Consider the following 18771-nt stretch of genomic DNA (forward strand, 5'->3'; position numbering starts at 1 on the left):
CCCCGAAGTCCGCCGGGTTCTTTAGGTCCCCCTTGGGGCCATGACGATTCTGACTTGTCACGCACACAGATGGTTTCTTTTTGTACGTTAGATAGAATTGAAGGTGGATCCTTGTAGAGTCTGGCGTCTTGCCCTCATCACGGGGACACTCATCTGTACCGTGCACATGCTCATTACGTGGTGCCGCGAGCCCGTTACCACGCCTATCGTACTGTGGACGGACACGTGGGCCGTTTCTAGGCTTCTACTATGATAAATAGTCCTGCTGTGGACTGTTCTCTTGGCCAGCACGTGCACCCATTTCTCCCAGGGCGTCTGTGGGTCCCCGGGGCTGCGTGTTCAGCTTTAGTAGACAGATTCTCAGCCAACTTCACTTTCGCTCTGTTCCTATTTTCTACCTCCTGCCTCACTCCCTCGTCTTCCCCTCTCCTTGAAAGCTGGCTCCCCACTGCAGCATCTTCCACTCGGCACAGACCAGCCGAGGCCTTGGCTTCAGGTGGGAAAGTGAACCCCAGGCCATGGGCACCAGTCCTGGGTGCGTTTGCTGCTGTCGCCTCTAGAGCTCGCTTTCTGTCCCCTAAACCGAGCTCCAGGTAGGCCGGCGGCCTGGCACCCGGAGGTGGAGAAGGCCGGGGGGGGGGTCCTGGTGTCTGAGCTCGCCAAGTGGGTCCGGCTGAGCAGGAACTAGGCTTGCACATTCGGACAATGCATTTTTGTGAATCTTTGTTCTGCAGCTTAGCGCACCATAAAAAGAGGGCCATTGTCAAGCTGCCTGTTTACTGGGTGGGAGTCAGCAATATGCAGCTCAAGTGGGCAGAGCCAATGTGGATCAGAGGCCCCCTGGCCTTGGCCCTCGCTGGGGCGGGTAACCCCCATGCCTTTGAAAGCATGCGGCCTCTCGTGCTCACGTGACCCGCCCCCGTCGAGGGCAGGTGCTTTTGCCAGGTTTCGTGTGTCCGCTCATTCAGGGAATACTCAGTGGTCACCAACAGCACGTCAAGCGTGGCATAAATTCGCGTTTTTGATTTCTCACCTGTCACTGGGGAAAGTGAGGTTTCTCTCTCTCTCTTTTTAAAAAGATTTTATTTGAGAGTGAGCGAGAGAGAGAGCACAGCAAGGGAGGAGCAGAGAGAGGGAGCAGACTCTCCGCTGAGCAGGAAGCCCGACACAGGGCACCGTCCCAGGACCCCAAGATCATGACCTGAGCTGAAGGTAGACGCTTCACCGACGGAGCCCCCCAGGCGCCCCGAAAGTGAGGTTTCCAGTTGTTGCTTTTGAGAGGATGAGAGGGCCCCCCTGTGCATGCCCCGGCGGCACGCGGGACTCATCTGGGGATGCTGGCTAGCTGCAGATTCCTGACCCCGAGGTCAGGGCCCAGAGTCTGACTTTCATACTGAGGACCCCCGGAGATGCCCGCGCAAGCCTGGAAACCTGGCCCTCATGTCTTCCCAGGCCAGCGTGCAGATGGCACATTTGCTATCTCTTGTTCTCAAATCTGCTTGGACCTATACAGCAAAATCTAAAATTCCGTCCACAGAAGCATGAGCCCAGCAAGGCTTCTCCCCAGGAGGTTTTGCAGAAGGTCCAAGTTCTGGCCTTCTGAGCCTCTGACTAGGGTTTGCTGTGTGGTAAGACTTTTGCAAAACAGCTGTGTTTATCTGAGCTTTAATTCCTGTTTTCAGGAGCTCAAGTGTTTGAACGTCTGCACACGGGGCTGCTGTGCTCACAGATACACACTGGCTCACTCACTGCTGCCTCACCGGTCACCTTGTACACGCACCAGGACCCCTGTGTGCCAGCCCGACCTCAGGCTCCAGCGGCAGAGCAGCGCCAAGAACACCCTTCGGGGGGCCCTCCGAACGGCAAACTTCATTGCATCTCACAGGCTCACCTGTCCATGGAAGGCCGGGGCGCTGGCATGGACCCAGTTTCCCTGCAGAAAGGGCAGCCAGAGAACACAGTAGCAACAGAGAGGCAGTGCAGGGTCATGGCTGGTGGCCACGTGGGCCCTGGCCTCCGGGTTCGAGTCTGGCCCCTGCCTTCTCCAGCAACTTGACTTTTGGCAAGTTACGACTTGACCTCACTGAGCTGCAGGCTGCTCAGTTGTGGGCGGGATGAGACCAGCTTCCTAGTGCTACGGAGCCGAGCACGGCCCTGCTGCCCGGGCCCCAGAGCGGGAGAGCAGGCACTGCGCAGGCGGGGGCACCCAGGACTCTGGGGGGCCTGCTCCAGCTGTCCCCAGGTACGCTCCCCACCGCGGGGGCGGGGGGGGGGCAAAGTGATCAGTGCTTCTTCATCCCCCTTTCCCCGCAGGCTTGTCAGGGACAGAATGTGGGGCTCCTCTTTGCAACCACAGGCCTGGCATCCTCTTTTTTTTTTTTAAATTATGATTTTATTTCTTTATTGGACAGAGAGAGACAGCCAGCGAGAGAGGAAACACAAGCAGGGGGAGTGGGAGAGGAAGAAGCAGGCTCCCAGCAGGGTGCGTGATGCGGGTCTAGATCCCAGGACTCTGGGATCATGCCCTGAGCCAAAGGCAGACGCTTAACGACTGAGCCACCCAGGCGCTCCAACAGGCCTGGCATCCTCTTGATGCAAAGAGAATGTTCGGGGAACTTACGCGCTCAGATGTTAAGAGTGAGGTAACGTCCCCTGCGACCAGGCTGGGGCCGGAGAGGCCGGGCCAGATGTGTCCAGCTGCGGGAGGGAGCACAGGTCCGCTGAGGCTCACCTGCAGAGACGTGAGCCCATCGGCTGGGAATTCCATATATCCTGCAGACTGGGAAGTAAGATTCCTTCCAGGAGGGATGACAACAGACGGTGGGGGGGTGGGTAGGAGAGGTCGAATTAGAATTACCATCTCTGCCACCCACCCATATACACACAATCCGGGAGGAAGGCAGGGTGCTGGGTTAGGGAAGAAACAAGAGTGACGGGGGAGGGAAGGCTCCTGCCAAGGCCGAAAGGACACGGGCCGACACCGCTACCATGAGTGACCTTGAGCAAGTCACCTCAGCTCTGCGAGCGGATGTGCCTCAAGAGGATTTTCGCCTCACTGGGGACTGAATGCACATACAGGAAATGGCTCATCAACCGTCTAGTGTTCACAGGACCGAAGGCAGGGAGGTCAGAGGTTCCTCTGGTTTCCAGCATCACTGGGGGAGGGCTGTCCAGGGCTCCCAGCGTTCTGGAGGGGCTGCTTCCAAGGGGAACAAGTCTGTTCTTTTCAGACACTGGCCCAGGTTTAAAATAATATGGAACCAATATAACACTGTGATCAGAGAGAAAGCTGGCTGCCTCTTTGCCTGAATTATCCAGATAATTCCATTAGCCTGTCCCAAAAATATCCTGATAGTCCTGGTTTCCATGCCGAAGCCCACTTTCCCTGGCAGCGTGGTTTGGAGAGTTTTCCTGGTCTAGGTGTGTGAATAGGCACTAAAATCTACCAAAGCTCTTGAAACAGAAGGAATGCCGAACGCTCCAGAGTCTTCCATGCTATAGCTTTGCAGTGCAACTAGGAACTTTCCTAGTGTAGACTTGGGGGCCAGCACCACTCCTGTGGGCTCCTGACTTGGTCATACCAGCCCATGGCACCTCCTGCCATGACCGTGAACCTTCTGGGCCTCGTTTTCAGGTTCTCTTAAGTGGAGAGGTGCATGCATGCTTCTTGCTGGCTTGAGAGTGAGAGGAGATCACGTAGGCCCGGAGCCTGACCCTGGGTCTGCTCCCTGCACGGCAGTGCTGGCAGCAGCAGCTACGGGAGAGAAGGAAACGCCCAGCAGCCTGAGGCCTGGACATCGCCCTCCCTCTTCATGTGGAGTGGGAGCACGGAGGTGGGAGTGGGGGGGACCCCAAAATGTTGAGGTCTGTGTTTTGTAAGCTGAGAAAAGTAATGGACATTTTTATGTATCCAGAGAGAGCTTTGACACAGGAGCTGGACCGACCTGTGTTATCTATCCCCCCCAAAGCACAGCCAAGTGGAGTCTTGATTCTTTCCAAATGCAATATAGTGGACAACTCACAAAATGGCTTGATTTCCGATGTTTGGGATCAACTGAGAATATGTTTATTTAAAAGCAATTTTAAATATTAAAAAAAGTAGAAATTAACACATACAGTACTGAAAAACGGTCACATTAAATACATGTGAAATGACAAGCGTACTGATGTCTGGTGGTAACATCCACATGAGAGTTTGGAACTTGCCTGGTGCCACTATGGATTCCTACACGACACGCAGAAGTTCTAGGCAATAAAAAAATAAATAGCAATTGCTGTTCAACAGTAAAATAAGACACAGACTATTTGCAGAATGTAACTTTCCCCTCTGGGGGAAAAAAAGAACTAATTAACTATTTTTTTTCATAAGGTTCCATACCTTCAAAATACTATATCATGTACAAAATTGCAGATCGTGGCTCACTGAGTTTAATAAGAATATCAGATTCACACTCGACCAAGATCACCAAAGGTATTCATACCTAGCTGTCCTATGTCCCACAGTCAGCTGGATTAGAGAGCACTCAAATTCCTCACGGAGAAGAAAAACAAAACCAGAGGAAAGAAAAAAGGTATTAAAAATGCGCTTGTGTAAGTTGCAGCAAAAGAAGAAAAAGAACAGACAATGACTCCATGTAATTTCAGACATGTAGGTTTTGAGCTTTTTAGAAAACCAGTTTATTTTGAGAACAGCTGAAAATACTGTAGGCCACAAAAATGAATAGTTCTTTAATGCAACTAAAAATGTGTACTTGGACGAACCAGGCCCCTAGGTCCCTTTGGACGGTGACTTCCTGTCCTGACACCAGCGCGGCCAGTGAGCCGGGGCTGCAGATGCCCAGCCGCCCGGCCCCGGGCTCCGGGGGCTCGCCTTCTGTGCGGGGCCCGCGGGGCTCACAGGACCACCCCCCCGCCCCAGGTGGCAACTGCTTAAAATCACTTTCCAGGAACAGCTGAGAAGTTGTGTTGCAGGTCTGTCATGCAAGGTTTACTTATTAGGTGGTTATTCAAAGTTTTCATGGTACTCACTTAAGCAGAACTAAATGAATATTCGCTGAGCACAGAGACTCTGTTAAAGAGGGCTTTTCCTAGGGGTCCGGTGGGGAGTTGTGCTTCTGTGAAATGAACCTTCCTCTCTTACCGCCGAGGTTATCGGCTTAGCAGGATCAGCTTTCTGTGCGGTTGCCAACAGAGCCGTTTATGCAAACGTGATGCCAGAAGGACACGGGGGCTTCGGAATCAAGAGAGCCGCCCCGCTGACCGGGGTGGGCACCCGCCGTGTTCTTTTCAAAGTCCAGACCGACGGCCACGGCTGCGAGCTCAGGGGCTGCCGTTCCAGTGGTCGGATGGACACGGCCTGGACAGGAGGACACGGAGGGAGACTCACAGCGCCATGCGCTGTGGCGGCCGAGCGCCTGGCTGTGAAGTGGCTCGACGGTAACGCGGCTACGGAACAGAGCTTAACACTGGCACGCTCGCCTCCGATGGGGGCACACGCAAGAGCACGGAGGGAGGAGAGGCTGGTTTCAGCACCCGGATTCTGTGGCGGGGAAATGGTGTGAAGGGCTGACTTTTAAGTTTTGTCATCTTCGTGAATCATCTTTTCACGTGTTTAAACTGATCAAAGACAAAACTAAGAAAATAATTTAAATTGATGTGTTCGGGGCTTTAACACAGGTGAAGGACGCTAATTCAGAAGAGGATATGGAACTTCACACTCTGAGAAAGCCGAATGACTGACTAGAAACAGATATTGTTGCAACCTTATAATTTCTGCTTTAATGGCGATCAAGTTAAAAAAATGTACAGTTCCACTTGTCCATACTATTCCTTTATAAAAGGCAGATTTCGGGTAAGCTTCTAAAGGCATGCATAATGTAGAGGCTAATGCTTCCTGGCGGTCCTTGGTTCCTGAAAGTTGAGCTTCATCAGGTGTGTTTTAAGCTTTTGTCAAAATAGTCGTGAAGGATATGTTATTTTTGCATAATGAGGTAATATCTCAGAGGCGGGCACTCCTCACCAGAAGACCGTATACACCCACTTGGCCTAACCTGCACAAGGCTGCGGGGAGCGTAAAATGCCACCAAAGGTGTTGGGTCGCTGAATAGTTTGCCGAAGGAATAACACTTACATTGAACCGAGCACTTCTCTGTAATAAATACCACAGTCGGTTTTTGTAGCTGTAAACTGTGTACACAGATAAACTACAGGCTGGTCTGTCGTGGAGCTCAAAGTTTCACCTGGAAAGCAGAACCCACCTCTTCACTAATGTCGCGTTTTCAGTAACACAATTGAGAATACTGTTTTGTTAGGAACACAGAGTCATTCTCTGCCTTTCAACGGTCGCTGGAGACCACTCTTATTTGCAGAGCCAGCAGTTCCTAGATGCCTGGTTTTGTCTGTCTGCTGGGAAAACAGCAGAGAGATGAAGTGCTAGATACCCAGGACGGCTCTGGCAGACCAGTAAGGCGCGCCGGGTCCCAGGCCCCCCTAACACCGGCGAGGGCAGAAGCCCACAGGGTATTTACAGCACACACCATGTCCCCTCCTGAGGTGGCCCTTCCGGGAGTCTCTCATTCTGTAACAGCAGCTATATACACACGTGGGCACGGGGTTATGCGGAGGCAGCAGTCTTGCATGAGGATGTGGACAATCTTAAGGTTCTGCTTTTTGCTAGTCGGACAGGATGTGAACAAAGGACACCGGAAAGACCCCCTTCCTTTCGGGCTGTCCTTCAATATGCCCAATCTGTAGGGAGAAGAGAGAGTCGTCAGGCTGGAGGCCACTGGCAGCTGCCCGGTGACAAGCCCCGTGGGTCACGGTCCCCGTGGACCTGGCCCACAGGCCTGCGGGGGAGTGCATGCTGACCCTCCCCCACTCTTGGAAGATGACACACAATTGTAACAGAATAACTAACAACAGGAGGTACAGCCCATGCCGCCCTTGTATGTGGCTCTCACCGTGTACAATTGGCCGTCCTGTGAGGGAGTGCTTCCTGGGGTCCTCATCTTATACCTGGAGTGTTAATTCCCGCCCCCCGCCCCCCCGACAGGTAAAAGAACCTGGCCTCACACAGGCTACAGACTCCAGGGTCCAAGCTCTTCCCCGGGTGCTCAATGCCTTTCCTGCTGAGCGACCTCAGACAAACTTTGCTAGGCCTCTTGTCTGTAAAATGGGGCTAAAATACCCTTTCCTCTCAGACCTGTGGTGAGATTACATAAAAAATCACACAGATGGGAAGGGCTGCTCTGGACCAGAACTTCTTTGCTGTGGGGAGAAGGAGACGGTGAGGGCCTGAGACGGACGGTGGCCTCTGGCAACTCTCCTGTCTGCCCGAGCCTGTGACCACAGTCACCCGTGAAAACTTCCCAGTGATCTCAGACCAATACTCAGTGGATTAAAGAGAATCCCACTGCAAGCCTTCAACAGAAAAGACCAGGACGTGCATACTGGCTCCAAATGACAAATGCAGACAGAGGAGGGTGGCGTTCGGAGCCAGGCCAGACCAGCTCTCATCTCCCTCCATAAAACACCCGCGGGGTCCACGGTGGCTGGAGCAGGAGCTGCGGGGCAAGTCTGGGCTGCCTGACGGATCTACCAGGTCTGTGACCTTGGGCCGCCACCGGGGCTCCTGGGCATGCTTCTCTCATCCTGACGGTGGAACTGACTGCTGGCCGGGAGCACCCACCTCACAGGGCCTTACTCAGTTGGCGTCCTGCACGTGAGCGGGTTTTGTGAAACTGGAAATCACTGGTGGCATGGGCGGCATTGTTTTTATGTGTGGCTCGGCAGATGTGCTGACAGCACATGGAATCTCCGAGGACGATGCTAGAGGCACCAGTGGAAACCTGCCGCTTACTCCCTCTGGGTCCTCCGCTGTTATCCTTGGTTTCTTAGCAAAGGATCTGATCACCGCCTGCTTATAATATTAATGCATCACCAAGTGAGCTCTTGGGACAACCTTGTGAGGTGGGGTTACTCCTGTCCCATTTCTGAGCAGGAAACAGGCTTTCGGAAGGGACACGCCTTAGCCAAGGCCATAGAACGACTCAGTGACTCACGCCAGGGCCCTCAGAGCCCATCTGCTTGTCATGATTCTAACGTGGCTCCCGAGCAGGCTCCATGCCAGGAGCAGGCCCAACCCTAACAGAGGCAGGAAGGGCCATGGGGACCACCCCCAGCTCATCCCTCCCCGAGAGAGAGAAGCCTCATCGCTTCCTTTGGGGCGTTTCGGCTTGGGCACCCTGCACATTCAGGGCCAGTAATTCTGTTCTCCCAAGCATCCCTGGCTTCCACTGGCCAGAAGCTCAGAGCATCCCCCTCCCGGGTCCTGACAATTGAAACTCTGACACTGCCAAAGGTCCCCGGAGAGCAAAACTGCCCCTGCCTGAGAGCCGCTGCTTTGGTCCAAGCAGAATCCCTACGGCTGTGATCAAGCATCTGGAGGCGCTCGCTCTCCAGGCCCTGAGGAAGAAAAGCCAAAGGTGTATGCACACCTGTACGTGTGTGTACGCATGTGTACGTGCACGTGTGTTTCTGGGCCCTAGCACACTCTGCTGGCTCCACCATGAACCACAGGTCCCTTTCTCAGCAGACAGAACAGGGTCCCCTGGGCTGGTGGGACACAGGCTGCCACGGAAACAGAATCTCCATACTGATGCTGGGAAACACTCAGCCAGGAGACACGTAAGGCCACCATTCAGGCTTTGGGCTCAGAGATGCTTCGGAATCTTGACTGCTGGCTCCTAGCTGTGTCACATGCACAGCCTTCCCGAGCTTTCGTCTCACATCTGACAAAGCAGGAAATGCCTGCGGCTCACAGGCTGTATGATCACGAGGGTTAAGCAGAGGCGCACGTTAATTCTCCCGAGCCAGGTTCAAAGCTTGGCGGCTGCGTCTCCAGCACGACCGCAGCGAGAGAAGACAGCCAGCGAGAACGCTGGAGGGTCGGCGAGGCGGCCGGCAGGATGCGGGCCCCGGGGCGTGCGCCCGAGTACATACCCACCACTCCTGGTCCTCCTCCCCTGTGACGACAATCACTTCCCCCTCCGTGAAGGTGAGCTCATCGTCATTGTCCGCCTGGCAGTCGTAGATGGTCTTCACTCGCCTCACCTTGTTCTTCCCCTTCAAGACAGAAACGGGGCTTTAGCGCGAGAAAAGGACACGCTAACCTTGGGCGCTGAGCCTCAGTTGTTCCTCTGTCAAGGGGGAGGCCCGTCCGCCAGGCGCCCAGGTGCTGTGTGCTCCCTCTCTTCCCCGAGCGCGAGGACGGAGCCTGGCATTCGGGAGGGCACACTGCCCATCATTTTCACGGGAAAGCAAACTATGGGTGGGGATCGAAAGCCAGCCTCACCGAAACCCCTGAGGCTCCCTGCCCTCCCCCGCCCTCAACAGCAGCTTGCAGAGATGACAGCAGAGTCTAAAAATGGTTTTGGGAAACATGATGTAAAGAAAAATGTGCAGCTTCTGCATACTGAATGCACAGCATAAACAAATCTCTCAGTCCCCTTACGCAAAGTACTAAGTCAGCACATGCTGGTTAAACAGGGCGGCGGCCCAGGGTGGGAGGATTCCAGGCAGTTCCCCAAAATGTTCTAATTTGTGATCAGTTTTCACTTGCGCTTTTATCTGTTGGACTTCTGGTTCTTTGCAAACAGGAAGATGGGAATAGAGAAGTCATCTTCTAAAGGAGGTTTCTAGTGCCTAGCTCATTGAGTACTCAGTATTAAAGAAAGCAAGCAGTGTCTCTCCATATTTTGGGTCAAATGACTTCTCTCTGTGCCCTGGTGTCTCCCTCAGTGCCCCTGCTCCTTTCTGCCGCCCGTCCAGGGGTGGTGCTGGCTGGAGGGACCGCGGCTGTGTAAGGCTTAGTTGTCTCAGCTCCAAGGCCCGCAGGGGATCCCTGAACATGGGGAGGATTAAACGAGGGCATAAAACCACTGTCAAGTGCAGAGCAGGACCGGGATCTTGCACAAGGCCGTCGGGGGGCCTGGGCTACCGGGACAGTGCCCTTGTGGAGAGCAAATGCGCCTGCTGTACCAAATATGGTGCTCTCCAGCCCGTGCGAGAATGGGTTTTGTTTTCCTGACCCTTCCTTTAGTGTGGAGGGGCCACACTCTATGGCAATGCTGTGTTGATAATGAGCAGGGGCAGGACTGCTGTGTGGAGTTCGGCTCCCTCATTAACCGTGCTCCTCCGCCTGGGAAGCCAGTGCCCCGGCTGGGGTGCAGCCAAGGGCAGGACCAACAGCCACTGAATCCTCCGGGAGCACTTGTGCAAACAAGAGGTTTTTTTGGAAAAGAGCATTTTTATATTAAAATAAAACTGGTACATTTTAGAGTAGAAAGCATCTCATGCAAAGGCGGGAATGTGGGATTTCACCCGAATTCTGCCTGTGCCAGTCTCTCGGGGCTTTGCCTTGGCTCCTGTGGGAAAACGCAGTGAGAAGAACTGAGTGGACGATTCTCAGAACCCTGAGAGGGAACCTGTCTTCTTGTGACTCTAAGAAAGGAAAAGTGTCATCGTCCCGGCTCTAAGACAAGGGTGACCCCTTGCCGAGCGTCTGCCTGGTGCCGCTCCTTGGTCACCGCACTCAACTGCCCCTGAACTCAGCTGCTGTGCACAAGGGCCCAGAAAAGTAATGGGCTCAGGTCACGTAGCGAGAGCCGGTCGAGAAGCCCGGCTGCTGGAGTCCAGCGCCCGCGTCCCTAACCACTGGGCTCCGCTCCACCGTGCTGCCGGAACCACAACCAGTGCAGGTGAGCAAGCTCGTGATTTTTCTGTGTTGCTGGAGCACACACCCTCCTGCTGGGTTTTGGAGCGCGGCAGAGGGTTGCAAAAGCCTCAGAATTGGCGTCTACCCACCGTATTGATTTTCCTGGGCAGCGGGACGGGCGTCTCTGGCAGGGTGGGTGTCAGCTCATTGGAGTCTTCAGATGCTTGCTTTTGGACGGCATCTCGGGACTGCACGTTTGGGGAGAGATCTGCCGGCTGTGACTTCTGGGTGATGTCGGGGGGCTGCTGGGCCTTGGGGGAGACCTCTCCGGTCTGGGACTTTGCCAGCAGGTCCCCCAGCTGCGGTCTGGGAGGCAGGTCCTTCATCTGCGGCTTGGGAGGTAAGTCTGCCAGCTGGGGTTTGGGCGGCAGGTCGCCCAGCTGTGGCTTGGGGGGCAGTTCTCCTGGCTTCGGTGGCAAATCTCCGATCTGGGGTTTGGGTGCCAGTTCTGTGGGCTTCGGGGGCAGGTCTCCAGGGGGTGGCTTCTGCGGTAACTCTGCCAACTGGGATGACTTCTGGAAGATCTCGGGTGGGATGTTGGCTTTGTCTAGGGAGAGGTGATGGCTGGTTTCTGTTTTCCTTAGTGCCACTGCGGGAAGCAAGCACAGAGAAGGAGGTCACCGGAGGGGACCCCAAGGCAGGGAAGCGCTGCCCCCTCCTTCGGCCACTGGGAGCACCGGTGGAGAGTGTGTGCCCGCTCCAGGGCCAGACCCAGGTGCGCACTGCCCGTTCACAGATCAAAGTTGGAAGCCTGGAAGGCGTCTACATGACCATAAGTGATTTCATGCCTCAGTTACGGAAGAACAGGATGTCCAAACTAACCCAGAATTAAAAAAAAAAAAAAAAACAAACATGACTAGAATACAAACAGGTTACAGAAAATTAGAAGTATACAGTTAGGTTCTCCACAAGCCTACCACCTAAACGTAGCCATTTACAGTAATGTGCCGTACTTCCTTCTGGACTCTTCCACGTGTTTTCCGTAGATAAAACTTTGATCTGCTTTTATCTATATACCACTTTAGCAAGAGTATTTGCCAGGTCAATAAAATTCCTCCAGCAGCAATATGTAATTTTGTTTTGAAAGATTTTATTTATTCATCTGAGAGAGAGAGTTAGAGAGAGCACAAGTGGGGTAGCAGGCAGAGGGAGAAGCAGACTCCCCACTGAGCAGGGAGCCCGATGTGGACTCAATCCCGGGACCCTAGGATCACGATCACCCTAGGATGTGAGCCGAAGGCAGACTCTTAACTGACTGAGCCACCCAGGTGCCCAGCAGTACATCATTTTTAATGTTGCATTCTGTCCCGTTCTGTAGCTGTATCAGAATTTATTATGATTCTCCATGTCTCTAGAATTCCCATACTACCTAAGAGGTCAAAGGTCTCCTCCCTCCCCCCCAAGGGAACCTCTGCTACATTTTGGTGATACGGCCACATGTTCTGAATCCCATACATGGCTTACAGCACATACTTTGTCTGCAATTTCGTTTCTTGCCCACGTAATATGTTTGGGAGAACTTGCTAGGCAGGTCCTCCCGATTCTCTGTACGGTCGTGGCTGTCGTTCTGCACCGCTTGGGGATTCTAGTTTGTGGAACCACTCCCACAGCTCTTTGCACAGCTCTGTCGGGGGGACCTAGGGCATTAAGGACACACCTCCAACTCCGGCTCCACCACTTACTTAACTTGCTGTGTGATCTCAGGTCAATGATACGACCTCCCTGTGCCTCCTATTATTTCTAAAACATGAGTTAATACAGGTAAAGAATTTGCCATCAGGACCTGGCAGGCTCTAAGGATCATATAAGAGTATGACCGCTACTGTCAGGCAGGGTTCTTTGAGACCAGGATTTGTATTTTTACTTCTTCCCGGAACTCCGGCTCCTGGCATAGAGGCCAAGCATACAGTATGCATTCAGCAAGGACACAGCTGACTAAGACTCACTGAGTAAGTCACACTAAGAATTTTATTCTAGAAGTACAATATATTCAGAAAGATATTCTTACAAGTTATCAAAAAAGAAAAAAGAAAAGAAAGAAAAAAGAAAAGAAAAGAAAAGAAAAGAAAAGAAAAGAAAAGAAAAGAGAGATGGATCCCAGTGTTGCAAACTGTCCCAAGCTGTACTACGATTGCTTCTGCACGTGGCCTGCTTGGCCACGTCCCAGCTCATGGGCTGGCCCTTGAACTTCAGCTGATGTTGCTCAGCTCAAAGAGTTAAAGCAAGCCAGAGTCCTCTTTTGCAAGTCACAAACTGGGTAAAGGAAAGTCTGAGGAAGGCAGTGAAGGGGGAAGCTGGGGGAACTCCCCCAGCAGCGCGGCTGGCCAGCCTTGCTGTGCGCCACTTACGGGGGAATGGAAACTGTAAATGCTGGGCAGACAGAACCTCAACACATTCAAGTCCGGTTCGAACTGATCCCCTAAGAAGGATCAGAGCCACGAAATGAGATGCTTGTGCTTGAGTGTTCAGCACGGCACCATTCATGGTGGAAAAGGGGCATCCGTGTGGCTGCAATGACAGGGCCTACCTAACACTTCACGGCACCAGACGGCGGAATGCTATGTAGCAGGTAACAGTCATTTGTGATGGAAAATGTTTCTGATGTATTATGTGAAAAAAACACCCCAGCTTAAATTGAAACCTAAAACAAAAAAAACACAGTAGAAAGGATATATCAAATTACGTATGTTGGGTGATATGAGATGGTGGGTGGTTTGTATTTTTCTTCTCTTTGTCTGTATTTTTTTAAATCTCCTAGAATGAATACACGTGGTTTTACAATAGTTAGAAACAAAATAAGAGAAGAGATTTTCTTCTAGGGAATCTTGCCCAGCTTCTGGTTATTTTATTTCCAAGCTGGTTTTATGTTTTCCCCTCTCCATTTAAAAGTCCTTTCTGAACTGCTTTAACTCTGAAGCGCTGACAAGCAAACTTTTCCCCAAAACTGGACCACAGAGAGGGCACCGCTGGAGCGAGGCCCATTAAGAGCAAGAGAGGATGGGAATTTCCAGCCCGACCCCCACTCCTTGCAAAAACCCGGGAGGTGATGGTGTAGCTGGGGTGCGCAGGCAGGACTGGGCGGAAGGCAAGGGGATACGGCTCCTTTGAAAGGCAACACCACCCAGAGTACAGGCTACTAAAACGCTTTTCCCTTGGCCATGATCATTCTACTTCTGAGAATGGCTTCGGAGAACATAACTGAAGAAGAGGAGGCAGAGGGAGAAAAAGCCTGCAAACTTCTGGTCCAGATCCCAACCATAGGCGTTGCCAACGGCAGACAGCGGTGTAAGCCAGGCCGGACTCGAGCCCCGGCCAGTGGCCTCGTGCAGCGCTTCTCACACGGGATGGATGAACGATCTGGGCTCTGAGCGTGAACAGCTGCACATTTCACACTAAGAGAGACCATCAGTCGGCATCCACCTCTTGATAGGAGAACACACCACCACCCAGGAAGCAGTTCTGCCAAAGCCTGAGCTTGTGTCTGATGGGGTCTCAGGACCCAACTTCCGACTGACAGGAGATGCGGAGGACACAGAACATGTTTAACAACCGCATGGGGATACAAAATCCAAACTGGAAAAATCTAGAACGAATAACCCAGCTCCTTCAACGTTATGTGTTAGAAAGGGGGAGAGACGCAGGAAGACCTTTAGCCTAAGAAACGTAAAAGGCCAACCAGTCAACTGTCCAGTCAACTGGACCCTACTTCATTCAATCTTGATTTGAACAAACAATTTGCTGAAGAAAAAAAAAAGTTATTTATGGGACCATCAGAAATGTAAACTGGGTATTTGAAGGTATTAAGAAATTCAGGATTTTAAAAAATCTGATGAAGCGTCTGAGACGTGGTGACGGTGTGGAGCGTGTGGAAGTGGTATGCGGTCCACGTCTGCTACAGACCGACGGGGGGCGGGAAACGGATGGAACAAGCTCAGGTAGGAACTGATCGTTGTGCAGGTGGGTGATGAACATCTGGGGGTGAGGTGGAGAGGGCTGCGTTACACTGCTCTGTGTTTTACAATATTTTTGTCTATGTTTATCATGGGCAAATTCAAAACCAGTAAAAAGGACAACAAGAGAAAAGAACTGGAGCAGCATAATGAGGCGGTGGTTGGAGGGAGGAGGTCTGGCTGGGATGCTGGCTTCTGGCGGAACGGCTCAGGGTGAACGGCACTAAAAAGGAGGGGCACGTGAAGGGCGTGATCCCGGAGTCAGGGAGGGGCGGGGCTGGTGCAGAAGCACGGGGTCCATCTGAGGACATGACGGGCCACTTCCTGGGTGCCACAGGCACGCCAGCAGGGGCATATAGCAATGGGGGGGCTCATGTCCTGTCCACTGAGAACACAGACGCGAAGTCGTTTCGAGGAGAGCAGAGAAGCTGTGAAGGAGAGGAGGGCTAGGGCAGTGGCGAGTCAGGGGATCCTGTAGATGGAGGGTGCCAGGCAGTCTCAGGACCGCGTGAGCTCAGCAGTCAGGAAGCAGAGAGGAGTTGCCCTCCTGACTACTTCTCCAGCACGTGCAGGTGGTCAAGCAAGCAGAATCAGCACGGGAGGGGTGTGGGAGAGGAGGAGGAGCGTTAGGAGAGATGATGTTGGCTCAGAAGGGGACGTGGGATGGTGAGAAAGTGGCTGTGGCCATGGGTGGGGGCAGTGGGGCTAAGAATTGCTGCAGTTTGGGAGCAAGAAGAAGGGAGCTGGACAGGGAGGTGGAAGGAATCAGTGGTAGCGTGCGATCGATGGGGAAAGAGCACAGGGCTAAATCAGGGGCAGATCATAGACAGGTGGGAACACCTCAAACTGCTCTGGGATCACAACAGCCCTTCGGGTAGAGGTTAAAAGAAGACAATGACTTGCGATTTTAAAGACTCAGTAAATCTGGGGGAAGCTCCCTCTGTGTTCCATGGAGAATGAACTGGCAGCCCCCTGGGACTTTGATTGTACTACACAGGAGCCCAGTTTCCCAAAGACCTCGGGAGAGAGCTTTCTACCACGACTCCCTGAACTGTGACTTCAGCGGTCAAAGGTCTTCCTGAAATCTACGGAGCACCACGAGCCCTCTGAGCCTCCGTCTGCACCTAACGTGGACCCTCTGGCCTTGCAGGCCTAAGTAAGGGTGGACAGGATGAACCAAAGCGTCCGTGGGTGTTCTCAGCTCCCAAGCTGGAGGGGCGACAAAGAAGAGGGAGCAGATACGACAGCGGACATGCTGGTCCTACGGATGAAAAGCTTGATCAGGATGAAGGAAGACTTGGTCAAAGAACCGAGTGTCTCTACTTGGCAGGGAAGCTGCATTTATAGACACTGCTTTCTTGTACTTCTCAGAGCACGAGCATCTCTACTTTGCATGATGGATGCCATCCAGGGAAGGATTTCTGTGCCACAGAAAGCGAGGGGCTTTCTGAAGCATGATCTCATTTCGTCCTTACAAAACTTCATGAAGCAGGTATTCTTGGCCACCTTTATGGGTGAGGAATCTGAGGCTTCGGGAAGGTTCCGAGTCCCCTGCCCAGGCCACACGGCGAGTGAGTGGCAGAGCTGGTACTGGTTCCCAGGTCTCACTGCTGTGTTTGCAAGAGGAGAAGGAATGGTATCCCCAGGCCCAGGGATGATAACATATCTTCTAGAAAAGGACTGTGGTTTTTTTGGAAAAGTATGGTGTTTTGCTAATCACAAAAACTCAGTTTATAAATATCTTTCTTTATTGAACAAATATTTATTGGGCACCTACTACATGCCAGGTGCTGCTTTGGGCATCTGGGATCAAGCCATGAACTAAAGAGACAGAGACAGCTGTCCCCGTGGAGGGCACCACGACAGTCTAATCATGTGAACACAAGAAAAAGAAATCTTACCTTTCTGAGGTAGTTTAGGAAGAACTCTTGGACCAAGGGCAGTCTTTGCAGAGCTGGTGCTAATTAATAAATAAGAATCATTTAAGATCTCAAAATGCTGTAATATCATTAGTGATCTAATATTCAATGAAATTATTGAGTTATGCTAAGTGAATTCTCTAAAAACCCTTTCAAAATTTCTTTAACAAAAGATTACAGTCTGTTTTCCACAATTCAAAATTTGCCTGGCTGGGGAGGACCCAGAAAAGAGTGAACAGGCCAACTATGAGAACGATAAAGCCACCACCTCCTCCCCTGGAAACTGTCCTCAGAGGTGACGTCTGAGCGCCCGGTGGAGCACGACCCCGGGGGACCACAAGGAAGTCCGTCTCCTCGTGAGATACGATCTCTCACCCTAACTCTTGCCATCCTCACTTCCAGGGGAGGACACCGAAGTCTGGGGAGTTTCAGCAGAGGGTCCCAAGGCTGGCCAGGAGAGGAACTATAAAAGGAGATCTCGCTCTGTTCAACGCAGCGGCACCAGAGCAGACAGCTTGGGTCTCAGACCTCCAGGCTCTCTGACTTTCCCTCCTCTGGGAGCACTTCCAAAACAAGTAGGGAAGAACACCCAAGTCTCAGGAACAGAAGTCCACCCTGTGGGGTCTGCATAATCCAGTGTTCCTCCCCACGCCCCTGCCACCACCGAAACGCCAGGGCAGTGGGCGGCTCATGTGAGCTGGCATCCACGGTGCTCCTTCAGCAAGAGGCTGGAGCTATTCTCAGAGGACGCCAGGGCCCTACGGCCCCAAGGAGGAACAGCAGCCGAGCACTGGAGTCCTCCGTGCCAAGAGCCCCTCTGAATCTCTCATCTGTCCTCTTCTATCCTACGATGTCCCAGGAATTGGCTTTCCCCTCTTTCTTTCCCAACTGCATTTAAAGGAACAGGGAAAGACAAACCAAACAAACAAAACAGAGTCAAAGAAGAAGATGAAATGCACATGCTGTCACCTCCTAACCACTCTCTCCTCAGCTCTCGTGAGATCCTACTGCCCCTGGGCTATAGACATAACATCCCTGCGAATCTGCAAACAGTGAACCCCTCTGGAGCGTGTGTTTCTCACGTCCGGCCTTGGAATGTTCTCAGGGAAGCACACCGGCCGATTATAGACGTGAGCACGATGGTGATTCCTGACCAAGGCCCTGGGTCAACACTGAACGCCCGTGGGCCTGGGCTGCTTCCTCTGCAAACGAACACGAGGCTGCCGCTGTGTGCATGTGGCTTGATTCTGTTTCAAAAGCATTCTGTGGGCACTCTCCATGTATCAGACACTCTCCCCCTCTGGGAGAAGATCCCGGAACTGCAGTCTGAGTCCCCCAGAGCCAGGTGGGGGATGGAGTGGGAATGATGGGCAGGACTCGAGGGGAGGGGACAACAGGACATGGAGTCTGGAGGGCAACTGGGTTGAGTCCAGCTCTGACATCTGCCACCACTTAACCTCTCAAGCTCTCAGGGCTGTTCCCTCATCTATACAACGGAGGAAAGAGTAATCGGCTTATCTGACAAAGTCATAAAGACTAAATAGGACAGTGGCATTAAAATAAATGAGGACTTTGTTTTGTCTTTGATAAACTCTGGGAAGCAACCCCCGCACACCAGCTGACTCCGTCTCCCTGAGGTTTTGGGACTGGAAGTGGCTCTTTGTGCCTTTATCTCAGATCCGGCCTCTAGAGAAAACTCTGCGTTGGGATTGGATAAATGTTGCCTACAGAAAATCTTCCAAAGTATCCCGTTTCCGTGAAAGGAGGGAAGGAAGAGATGCTGCTTTTAGCCTAGCCTAAGAAAATCTTACAAACCGGGCACTTGGAAAGAGTCCTATTTTTATGTCTGAAAATCTCTGGGCTGTCAGATGTCCCTGAGGACTTTTCATTCCCAAGTCTGCAAAAAGGAGTCAAGAGGGAAAGTAACAAAGCTACTTAATTAAAAAATTAAAAATACAGCCTCGTTCTGGGAGACTCTGTGACATGAGGGAAGTGAGGCCTGTCCCCACCGGGAACCTGGATGGAGGAGAGAGCCATGCCACGGACAGCCCGGCCTGCCGACGCACCGGGAGACAGCGGCTTGTCACGGCCAGTCCCGAGGGACGGGTGCATACTGACAGTGTATGTG

The 18771-nt window shown here is 52.6% G+C and overlaps 1 protein-coding gene and 1 long non-coding RNA gene across 4 annotated transcripts in view; one reads left to right on the forward strand and one right to left on the reverse strand.

The window, feature by feature from the left end:
* The first annotated feature begins 1725 nt into the window (after positions 1–1725).
* Positions 1726–4026, forward strand: LOC121101673. The gene is made up of 2 exons (XR_005833626.1): positions 1726–2242; positions 3635–4026. It is a non-coding gene; the product is annotated as an uncharacterized LOC121101673 (long non-coding RNA).
* A 1726-nt stretch (positions 4027–5752) lies between these two features.
* Positions 5753–18771, reverse strand: part of ASAP1 (ArfGAP with SH3 domain, ankyrin repeat and PH domain 1) — a 339203-nt gene continuing 326184 nt past the window's right edge. For all 3 annotated transcript variants that reach the window (XM_040625648.1, XM_008689380.2, XM_008689378.2), the window contains 4 exons: positions 16626–16684; positions 10864–11363; positions 9001–9123; positions 5753–6747 (listed from right to left, as the gene is read on the reverse strand). In XM_040625648.1, coding sequence (XP_040481582.1) covers positions 6673–6747; positions 9001–9123; positions 10864–11363; positions 16626–16684 — 757 coding nt within the window. In that variant the 3' untranslated portion in view covers positions 5753–6672. The remainder of the gene's footprint in view (positions 6748–9000; positions 9124–10863; positions 11364–16625; positions 16685–18771) is intronic.

This window comes from Ursus maritimus, unplaced genomic scaffold (genome assembly GCF_017311325.1).
Source record: "Ursus maritimus isolate PB19 unplaced genomic scaffold, ASM1731132v1 scaffold_9, whole genome shotgun sequence".
In the NCBI taxonomy this organism is placed as follows: Eukaryota; Metazoa; Chordata; class Mammalia; order Carnivora; family Ursidae; genus Ursus; species Ursus maritimus.